This window comes from Silurus aristotelis, assembly GCF_946808225.1.
Source record: "Silurus aristotelis genome assembly, chromosome: 4".
NCBI lineage: Eukaryota > Metazoa > Chordata > Actinopteri > Siluriformes > Siluridae > Silurus > Silurus aristotelis.
Window position 1 is genome coordinate 9187312 of NC_139577.1, and position 12262 is coordinate 9199573.

At 41.2% G+C, this 12262-nt stretch overlaps 1 protein-coding gene across 8 annotated transcripts in view; it reads left to right on the top strand.

Moving 5' to 3' along the window:
• Positions 1-12262, top strand: part of arid4b (AT-rich interaction domain 4B) — a 193930-nt gene that overhangs the window by 10097 nt on the left and 171571 nt on the right. For all 8 annotated transcript variants that reach the window (XR_014533265.1, XM_083539879.1, XM_083539880.1 and 5 more), the window contains exon 2: positions 999-1036. Coding sequence is in view for 5 of the 8 variants with exons in the window: in XM_083539879.1 (XP_083396005.1) it covers positions 1031-1036 (6 nt within the window). In the remaining 3 variants the exon portion in view is untranslated. The remainder of the gene's footprint in view (positions 1-998; positions 1037-12262) is intronic.

Consider the following 12262-nt stretch of genomic DNA (forward strand, 5'->3'; position numbering starts at 1 on the left):
TATAAAAACTAAAGGGCGCTCCACAAGGTTCTGAAGCTGGGGGTTGAATAATACTGCACATGCTCATGTGTTACAAGACTTGCAATTTTCATTTGAACTTCAAAGTTAAGTCAACTTCTGTTGTCAAAATAACTCAAATATGTATCAATAAATATTGTTTATTTCACATGTTTGTTTTTTTCAATTTATTTTCATTATCTTTCATCAACATCACTGTATTGTCTATTGAGGTGAGGGGGTTGAATATTTCTGTTTGCGAGTGTGTGTGTATGTGTGTGTGTGTGTGTGTGTGTGTGTGTGTGTGTGTGTGTATATATATATATCAAACTTTTTGAGGTGTTTCTGAGCCCATAAAGTAATTTCCATTACAGAATCATAACTGTTTTTAAAGCAGTGCTGTCTGAGGTCTCGAAGATCTCAGCCATCCAATAAAAATGTTCATATATGACTTTGCGCACAGAGATTTTTCCAGAAGATTAAATATTCAAAATCTTCACAATTTGATGTTAAGGAACATTTATTCTAAAATTGTTCCACAATCTGTAGACAGTTCTTTGCATATTGGTAAACCTCTGAGGATGTTGGCTTCTAATAGACTTGCTAAGATCTTGCCTTGCTAAGATACTGTTTTTAATACCAAATCATGCCACTGACCTATTGCTAATTAACCTAATTTGTTGTAAACATTTTCCCCCAACTGATTCTTTTTAATATAACGTACTTTTCCAATTTCATGTTGCCCCTGTCGTAACTATTTTAAAACGTGGTGTGGTCTTCAGATTTAAAAATACCAGATTTTCCCCTCAACATTTTAAACATGTGATATACTTCTTGTGTTATATTGTGAATAGAATATGGTTTTATAAGATTTGCAAATCATTGTATTCTGTTTCTATTTACATTTTAAACTTTTTTGGAATTGGTGCAAAAATGTCTTAAGATACAAGATGGATATGATTACTTTTTCTGTTTTAAAGTATTTTTGTTTTTCTTTTTAGCTGAAGAAATAGCACCGCAGTTGTGGACAGAAATGAAGGTAAGCTGGAGGATGATAAAGCTTTTTCTAGCCTAAAATTAGAATCCAGAATAAATGCAGATGTTTCAATTAATATAGAGAAATGGCTGTTATCATTTTTACTATGGACAGAATATTATTTATTTTTTTAAACGGTAAAAACCTCTTGTCTTGTAAACTGGTTGCCTTAAATCTTTATTATGACTGCTTATTGTTGACTTGTTATCAAATGCATGCTTAATGTGTATACTATTTGATTGTTATATGAATAAAAGCTATACCTCTGCTAGGTACACATTTGCTTATCTAAAATTACAATGAAGTTTCATGCACATTATTTTAAAAGTATGCAATCAAAACCACTTGATGCCTGAAAGACAAGGACTGCATCATCATGTTGCACTTGCGGTTGTGTTGCTTTGCTTTAAGTCAGCCAACACAGGCTGGTTAGTACAGGTCTGCAATATTGGACCAAAAAAGCAGGACATCACTGGAAGAAATAACACTAGTCCAGTGGAAATAGCACAGGCAGTGAAAAGAGTCTGTCCGAATACTTATAAACACTAGTTTCCGGCACTCACTGGGTTAATTCCGACCGTCCAAAACACCGGGGTGTGAAGCAAGGGGAGCATGCCCGGACAAGTCTGAAGTGGGAGACATGGAAAGTAGGATGGACTCGTAGGATTCTTGGGAGCTCAAGTTCCAGATTAAGCCTTTCCGTCTGGCCGTTGGTTTGAGGATGCAAGCCTGAGAGGCTGATAAAAATGCCCAGGAGATGGTTGAACTCCTTCCAAAAATAAGCATAGAACTGGGGCTCTCGATCGCAGAGACAATATCCTAGGGTAAGCCATGCAGGCGAAAAACGTGTTTGAGAAGTAGCTGGGCCGATTCTTTGGCCGAGGAGAGTTTATTTAAAAGAATGAAGTGATCCATCTTGGAGAACCTGTCGACTACTGTGAGGATGGCAGTATGACCGGCAAGGTCTTGTTTTGGGTACATGTAAGGCAGGCAGCAACAAACTCATGAACGTCTTTGTGGATGGATGGCCACCAAAAACATTGTAGGAGCGAGGTCAAGGTGCGAGGGGTGCCTGGGATGACAGAAACATTTAAAAGTTAAAATGCCAGATGAACAGTCCTCGTTGTGCTTGGCATCGATTCAGACACTTGGCCGATCGCAGATATTCCATATTTCAATGGTCGGTCCAAACAAGAACGAAACTTCATAACCCTCAAGCCAGTGATGCCATTCTTCGAGGGCTAACTTGAATGGCAAGAGCTCCCGTTCGCCGACAGGATAGCTCTGTTCAGCCAGGCTGAGGTGGCAAGAAAAGAAGGCGCACAGGTGCAGACGGTTATCTCTGCACCTAAGGTGAGGGTGAGGGGCACCTTTCTTGGAAAGAACAGCACCGACCTCCATATCAGAGGCATCTGCCTCTACCACAAATTGGCAGGAAGGATCCGGAATGGCCAGGACAGAGGCCGAGGTGAAGAGACTCTTGAGCTTGGTAAAGGCCTGTTTCATCTCTGGGTTTCAGCTGAAAGCCTGGTGCTCTTGAGGTAAGTTGGTAAAGGGAGGCCGCAACAGAGCTATAGCCTTTGATGAACCGCCGATAAAAGTTGGCAAACCCCAAGAACCTCTGTAATTGCTTCCGAGTGGTGGGTTGGGGCCAGTCCTTTACCATCTGAATCCTGAAGAGGAATCCTGAATCCAAAAAAGAGAAAAATGCCTCATGTGTGTCAGATTTGGTTCACAGCTAAACAAAATACCCAGATACTTTTTTGCATGCCCTAAAAATTCTGGTGCTCTTTGTGAACTTCTATCTGTGTAAAGCAATACTAAATCCAAGCATTATTTGAAGCTGGATGTGACAGCTGTGTTAATCTGTGTTAGTTGGTCACACCCTTTCACACCCATCTGACTTCAAAAACTGTCAAGTTTACTTCTTGACAGTTTTCACCTTTCTTACTAGAATAATAAGTCCAATTCAGTACAATGAATATTCCTTAGATTTTTTTGTCACTTAACTTACACATGTAATGCAATCTTGGTTGCACCCCTGGCTTAAGGTAAACAAGACTAAATTTACATGTGGTGAGTTCCCATTTTACAGGTGCTACTCTGTAAGCATATTAACCAGTGTCAGTGTCTTTATGGCTTTCTCTTAAAAAGTTACAGGCTGAATTCAATTGTATTTTATTTGTATAGCGCTTTGTACAATGCACATTGTATCAAAGCAGCTTTACACAGTTAAAGTGGTAAGATTATATAATTTATTTTATATATATATATATATATATATATATATATATATATATATATATATATATATATATATATATATATATATATATTATTTATCCCTGATGAGCAATACAGTGGTGACAATGACAATGGCAAGGAAAAACTCCCTGAAATGGTATAAGGAAGAAACCATGAGAGGAACCAAACTGAAAAGGGAATCCATCCTCATCTGGGTGGCACCAAATGTCCATTCATTGCAGTTACATTGTTGAGGTGTGTAGTAATAGGTGCATAAATGCAGAACTGTTCATACAACCTGTGGTCCTAAACACATTGTTGTAGACTGCTATTAGTTACAGTCTAAATCAGTCCTCAAAGTTGTTGAGTTGCTCAGTGGCCTCGTGGATCTTTAGGCTGTAGATGTAGAACCATCCCCCGCTGTACAGAGTGGTCTCAATTGAGAAGGAATCCATCCAGAGGTAGGATGTTGGTATGAACCGAGCAGATCTAAAGAAAAGAAAGGACAGGAACACTGGTCACTGGAACCTCGGGGGCATGTTTACTTGACCGAGAGAGAGAGAGATTAAGAGAGATATAGAGAGATATAGAGGAAGAGAGAAACTTATGAGTGTTATGCATTCTAATTGTTTATGTTTACATACTCTATACAGTGTGATCAGGGTGTATGTCTCTGTAGAGAAAAGATCTAAGAACAAAGGAAGACCTACCGACAAAAGGCTTGCTGTTATGTTTTCAGCCTTGACATAAACAGTGAGACTGTGTCTAAATCCCGAACACTAATTATGGGGCTTTGTAAGAGGAAGATCTGCGCCCTACAAAAGGTGCAGGCTATTTGTTGGTATATATAATAATGAAGACTATCATTATTTTATGTACCAACAAATAGCCTGCACCTTTTGATCTAAGTGGGTGTGGTGGATCATAATTGATCATAAGTTCGCTCAAATACTGCGGCGCAAGACCATTTAGTTATTTATACTTTAGTTGTAGTATTTTGTAATCAATGCAAGATTTAATTGGGAGCTGGAATCTGAAAGTTTATTTCTAAAATAAAGGTATTAAGCATCTACTGTCTAATGTCCATTGCACACTCCTCAACATTTTAAAGCTGATCTCTCTTATCTGGCTTTGCTGAAACATATAACTGTGTATTGTCAGCTTAGCAATGGAAGCTAATATCATGTTTACATATCATTTCATCCAGAGGCAGCATATATAAAGAGAAAAGCAGTAGGCCTAAGACAGATCCGATTGTAACACCAAACTTTACCTCAAAGAGTGTGGAGAACTCCCCATTTACATCAACAAACTGATAACAATCAGTCAAACAAGACCTGAGATAGGAGAGAGCTGTTCCCTTTATTCCATGTAAGGTTCTCTAGTCTAGCAAGGAGGATATTATGTTCAATGGTGTCAAAAGCTGCACTAAGATCAAGCAACACAAGTAAGGAGACACAGCCCTCATAAGAGTCCAATAGCAGGTCATTTACCACTTTAACCAGTTTTGTCTCTATGTTATGATGAGGCCTAAATCCTGACTGATAAATTTCATAAATGTTATTCCGAAGTAGGTGTGAGAAGACCTGCTGTGCTACAAATGTTTCTAGAATCTTTGAGATAAAAGGAGGTTTGATATTGGCCTATAGATATTGGATAGCTGACAGGGGACAAGTCCAGATTTTATAATTAGGGGGTTGATAAATGCCAGCTTGAAAGATTTAGGTACATTATCAATGCTAATGGAAGAGTTTATTATAGTTGGAAAAAGTTCAAGTACTTCTGGAATGATCTGTTATAAGGAAAGAGATAAGTAGGTGATACAGATTGTCAGGATCCAGATGGCGGCGCGTGCACAAAGCGAGGCCCAGCGTCTCTCCAGATTTTGCGATTTAGTAGCAATTTCTCCACCAACTGCAAGCTTATTCACTCAGAACAGGCTTGCACATATCTCATACAGCCGACAAACATTATTAGACATCGGCCACAACTACAGATACGGGCTTTCAACAACTTTAAACTCCCTCTGGAAATCGGCTGAACACCGCGGACCGCTGATTCAGCTCGGCCGACAGCGGGACCACATCGCTGGCGCCGAGACCGTAAACAAAGGAGGGGGAAGCGAGGCGGCATCAGGGTTGGGCTAAGGCTAAACCCGCATCAACCATTGATTCCAAGCATCTTCCTGTCCAATGTACAGTCTCTTGCAAACAAAATGGATGAACTGCTGCTCCGAATAACATCACTCAAGCGGATTAAGGAATGTAATGTCATGATTTTTACGGAAAAATGGCTCAACGACAACATTCCCAGCAGCGCCATTGAGCTCGTGGGTCCCAGTGTTTTTCGGGTGGACAGGCCAGCAGAGGACTCTGGTAAGCGCAGAGGTGGAGGTCTGTGCATTTATATTAAAAAATCATGGTGCACGGACTCTACTGTTACTGAAAGGCATTGCTCTGTTCATTTAGAGAACTTGATGATTAAGTGCAGACCCTTTTATATACCGAGAGAATTCTCAGCCATTGTTGTGACTGCGGTGTACATTCCGCCGGATGCTAATGCTAAACTAGCTATGAAGGAACTGCACACAGCTATCAGCAAACACCAGTCTGCACATCCTGAAGGAGCTATCGTTGTTGCTGGAGATTTCAACCACTCCAACCTGAGACCTGTATTACCAAAATTCCACCGTAATGTCTCCTGCTCTACCAGAGGGGACAAAACACTGGACCAGGTGTACACAAACATACCTGGGGAATACATGACCCTCTCCCACTTGGGTCAGTCTGATCACCTCTCTTTGTTCAGGCTACCCAAATACACACCACTGATCAAACGGGTAAAATCAGCTGTGAGGACAGTAAAGGTATGGCCAGAGGGGGCCATTTCTTCTCTACAGCAACAGTTTCAGGATACTGACTGGAACGTTTGCCTCACAGGCCACACTGGACTCTCACACGAACATGGACATTTACACATTATCTGTTTTGGACCATATCAAAACGTGCATTGACAATGTCACTACCGTCAAACATGTGAAATGCTTTCCTAATCAGAAGCTGTGGATGAACTCTGAAGTCCGCCTCCTGTTGAAAGCAAGAGATGCTACCTTTAAATCTGGCAACGTAGAGGACTACAACAGAGCCAGGGCCAACCTAAAAAAGGTGCATCAGGATAGCAAAACTCGCATTCAAACTCCACATAGAAGAGCACTTCCACAACTCTGACCCCAGACGCATGTGGAAAGGCATCCAGACCATCACAGACTACAAACGTACAGCTCAACCAACCAGCAGTGCCTTTCAGCCGGACAAACTCAATCTCTTCTTTGCTCATTTCGACCAAAGCACAGGACATTTCACCTCAACCACAGACTCTTCTACAGCTTACAGCCCACAGCCCACTTTCACTCTCAACAACGGATGTCTATTCAGCGTTTAGTAGAGTGGATGCACGCAATGCAGCTGGCCCGGATGGCATACCAGGACGTGTTCTCAGAGCATGCGCTGGACAACTGGCTCAGTTTTTCACTGACATTTTCAACCTGTCACTGGCCCAAGCCACGGTTCCTACATGCCTGAAGACCACAACCATAATACCTGTGCCTAAGCACTCAGCTGCCGAATGCCTGAATGACTTTCGCCTAGTTGCACTCTCACCCCTATCTCTATGAAGTACTTTGAGAAGCTGGTCCTGAATCACCTCACTGCGGGCCTACCACCTACACTGGACCCACACCAGTTTGCCTTTTGCCCGAACAGGTCAACAGGATGCAGTTTCCACAGCCCTTCATTCAGCCATCACCCACCTGGATAAAAGCAACTCCTACATCAGAATGCTGTTCATTGACTTTAGCTCTGCATTCAATACAGTCCTCCCCACTGTACTGATCACTAAGCTCAGTGACCTGGGTATCTGCACCTCCACTTGCAGATGGATTCTGGACTTTCTCACCAACAGACCTCAATCTGTTAGGTTGGGCAACCAGGTATCCTCAACCCTCATTCTGAATGCTGGCATCCCACAGGGCTGTGTTCTAAACCCACTACTCTACTCCCTGTTCAACCACGATTGTGCTCCTCTGTATAACTCCAACATCTTCATTAAGTATGCAGATGACACCACAGTGGTCGGCCAGATCGAAAACAACAACGAATCGGCCAACAGGGAAGAGATCCGAAATCTGACAGCATGGTGTGCCAACAACAACCTGACCCTCGACGCCACAAAGACTAAAAACTGATTTTCGGAAATTAAAAAGCAGGAGACATCTACCAGTCAACATCAATAGAACTAAGGTAGAGCGAGTCTCCTGTTTAAGTTCCTGGGAGTTCACATCTCTGAGGATCAGTCCTGGCAGCAGAACACTTCAGCCCTGGTTAAGAAGGCACAACAACGCCTGTACTTTCTGAGAAGTCTCAAGAAATCTCATCTGTGGATCTTCCCAGGGATTTTAACAAGTTTCTACCGCTGCATCATTGAGAGCATCCTGACCAACTCCATCACTGTATGGTACGGAGGCTCCACTGTGTGTGAACGTAAAGCCCTGCAAAGTGTGATCAAAACCGCCCAACGCATCACTGGCACCCAACTACCTGCCATTGAACACCTTTACCACAGCAGATGTCTGCGCAGAGCTCACAACATTATCAAGGACTCTTCACATCCCAGTCACAAACTGTTTAACCTTCTTCCATCAAGAAGGAGATACAGGAATTTATGCACCAGAACCAGCAGGTTCAGGGACAGCTTTTTTCCATCCACTATCACACTACTGAACTCTACACTACACCGCTAGACCACTAAAAACAAACAAACAAACAACAAAAAACCCACAAAACAAAACACTGTATATAACCTCTGTACTATACATGTACATATTACATAGTATATATTTTTTACTTCTCATTACATCTGCACAATTTTTTTTTAATCTATATGTATCTTTATATTCCTACTGTACACTCTGCCCAACATTTCACATTCATTTATGTGTATATAACGTGTGTGTGTGTGTGTGTGTGTGTGTGTGTGTGTGTGTGTGTGTGTGTGTATGTATGTATGTATGTATATGTGTGTGTGTGTGTGTATATATATATATATATATATATATATATATATATATATATATATATATATATATATATATATATATATCTCTTCAATGCCATAGCCTTAGAACCATTTCTGTACTTCTTAATGATGTCCACACATCTCTGCACTGTTATAGCATTTATATTTATTTACTGTACATATGCTTACATGTATATCACTTGCCGTAAATATGTTACATTTTTATCTGCACTTTTGCACGACTGCTACATTTTGCACTTCTGGTAGACGTCTGTCTGTCTGTCTGTCTGTTAGATTTTTATCATGCCCAAAAACGAAACTTAATTCATGGAGAGATTTTCCAAACGATCTGCGAGACCCGTAATGTCTTTTCTGATCAGGGAAGAATCACATCGCACACAGAATGTGGCAAAATGTTTCTCTTCGTTTATTGGAGGTGGCAGACACGTTTTTATACACACAGGATGATACAGTCCACACACACACATTGGGTAGAAAGCTGGCCTAAAGTCGTTTTCCTGTTTAGACAAGAGGATATACCAGCCCGAGATTTGTGAGCCCAGATAAGACTCTCTGTTTACCTTACCGACTAACATCGTAAATATCCTATAGACACTGAACGGACAAAGGAATGTGTGTGAGAGAGTGTGAAAACAGCTTTAACACTAACAATGGCCACTTTAAATCATTTATGATTTAGCATCACACACCAAAACATAGGATGTTCATCCTGGGAACAGAACCTGTGACATAAACTGCAAATTAAAAGATAAAGAAAAACAAAAACATACAGATTCCATTTAATTCATTCCCAACATGCAAATAATCCTTCATCATCACCACTCCAATCGAGGCCTTTATGGCCTGTCTTACCATCGTCATCAAACATGGCAACATACAAAGTATAATTCCAACGATCAATAAAAGAATCATCCTAAAACAAAATAGTGTTCAACACTCGTAAACAAATTCTTAATCTTTTCCAAAAAACTTTGTTCAGCAGTTGTTTCACGTTCTCCAAGACGTTGAGAGGCTTTAGTGATGTTTTTCAGTGCTTGTTCGATGATATGACCATCAGCATCATTATCGGGTATATAGGTATAACAGGTAGAACCTATAACAGCACATACTCCACCTTGTATAGCAGTGAGTTGATCTAAAACCAACCGATTTTGAAGGGCAGTTAATCTCAAACCTCGAAGTTTCTCAAACCCCCAATATCCTGGCAAAGGTTATATGCCTTGCCAGAGCCTGCCTTTCATTTTTTTGGACAGATATACATACACGGCAGTCCCTTTTAGAATAATTAAGGGGTCGAGTTTCCGTAGTATTACAGTAAACTGACGGAATGGTTCCTAAAACTTTACTTCCACTACTTTGGGAAACACAAGAAAGATGCTTAGGTATTTGGAGTACAATGCCTAGACTAACAGGTTGCACAGAATTAAAACTGAGTTACATTTATCTGGCTATAGTTCATTGAACAAGTAAGACGGAGACTAGTGGAATTAGAAGCACCTTGGAGCACTTTACATGGACACTGCCAGACAGAGTCAGGACTGCTCATTGAAGACATACACTTCGATTCATCAGTGGAACTAGGTCCGATAGCAACAACTGGAAGCTCATGTGTGCTGTGAGGGATAAGTGTACATACATAACAATCTCCCATCCCACTCACAGATTTAGCAGTGTGATTAGCTAGTCTCCACCACATGTTGGTTGCATATGCATGAGGTGGATCCGGATGCTCTAGCCAAGTCTCTTCTCCTTGCAGACGTGGGGCTCCCTGAATAAAGTATTCAAAGGGGTTAAACATCATTAGGAGTGTAATTACAACTATGCACATATTGTTATTGAATTTAGACCTAGAGCAGGTATCAGGGTAAGCTAAACAAAACAGTCGAGGGAGTTTGATCTTCACCCCGGAGTTGGCCCCCTTTCTACTAAAAAGAAAAGATCTTTCCGTGGGCTCTCAACTGGTTCAGCCCTGAACACTCACTTAGGTAGGCTTCTTAGGCCAACAGACCAATTAGTGCACAGATTAAATGGGTGCTGTTTTGATCCTGCTTGCGTGTATCCACTGTGGCTGATAATCAGTCAGAACTCCAGTTCTGGTCACAGCTAGAACAGTCGCTGGACCCAGATACTTCGGTTCACCGACCTTGGTAGGCTTCAGACTTCTTATCAGGACCTGCTGATGAGGCACAAAAGGGTGTGTTGGCTTATCTGTGGGCAGAGGAAGAGTTAGTGAAACATCAGCACTGATAGAATTCAATTTCTCAACCAGGGCAGAAACGTAGTCGTCCACCATCACTTCCAGGTTACCTAAGGAAGAAATGCCAGTGTGTCCCCTGACCCATGGGGTCGGGAAAGGCCGGCCCATTAGAATTTCAAAAGGTGACAGTTTAGTAGTCGAAGATGGAGTCATTCTCATTTCTGTGAGTACTGCCGGGAGAACAACAGTCCAATTTCGGCCTGTTTCAATGCAGGCTTTAGTAACACGCTCCTTAATGGTTCTGTTCGTTCTCTCTACCACTCCAGCTGACTGTGGGTGATTGGGAATATTAAAATGCCAGTCGATTGCTAAGCTTTTAGCCAAAAGCTGTTTACCTTCGAAGCAAAAGGTGTGCCGTTATCACTTTCAATCACACCTAGAGATGATCTCTTTCGTTAATATTTTGACAACAGTTTTAGCATTCTCTGTCGCACATGCAAATGCTTCTGGCCACTTACTGAATCTGTCAACTATAACCAACAGGTATCTCAAATTTCCTACAGGTGGCATATGTGTAAAATCTATCTGTAGGTGTTGGAAAGGGGCTTCAGGAAAAGTAAGCGCAGTATGTTGTACAGGTCGATGTACGTTAGTTTTGGCGCAAGTCAAACATGAATCCAACACTAGCTTGGTTGTTTTAGCTACATCAGCAATACAGTATAATGCATTTATAGCCTGTATGACTTTAGCTATGCTAATGTGTGACATCCCATGGTAATGCTTCACCAACACTATTAAAGCTAGTTTAGGCAGAGCAATTTTACCATCTACATCTCTAATGATACCAGCAGAATCTGATTTACATTGTTTGGAAGCCCAATACTTTATGTCCTCCTCAGTAGGCTGACTCTGAAGTATTTTTAGGTCAATGTCTGGCATATTGGAGATATGTGACATCATCAAGATCTCAGGATTTGTATGTACTGTGTCCAAATCTACTGGTTGTTTAGCTGCTTTCTTAGCTACTTTATCCGCTAATGTGTTTCCCTGAATTTCCTCTGAATCACCTACGGCATGTCCTTTAACTTTCACTATGGCAGGGAGTTGAAGAGCTTTTAAAAGGTCGCCTATGAGATTAAAATGTGCTATGGGCTTTCCATCAGCTGTTTTAAAGTCTCTTTGCTTCCATGTTTCGGCAAAATCATGCACAACACCATAAGCATACTTAGAATCAGTGTATATAGTCACTACTTTATCTTCAGACAACTGACATGCTCTTGTAAGTGCGACCAATTCTGCAGCTTGTGCTGATGTGTATGGTAATGATCTAGCTTCAACTGTTACATCAGGTAATCTTACAACCGCATATCCACATAAATACACACCATCAGAGGGTTTTGAACATGAACCATCTACATATAAGCATAATATCTAAGAGATCGGGCCTACAAGAGGTCTCTCGTTCAATGTGTTCAAGGCAATCATGTGCGTCGTCAAAACCATCTACGTCAATATCGTCTAGCAGATCACGCAGAGCTACTACAGCTGAATGCGGCTGAGAAGAAGGCTTAATAGTTATGTTTTCCGTTGCCAAGAGTGTGGTCTCATAACCAGATCTACATTGTGCTGTCATATGTTGTGTGTTGAGGTTGTGTAAAATAGCTGTTACCTTATGTGAGGTGTACAGTACCAAA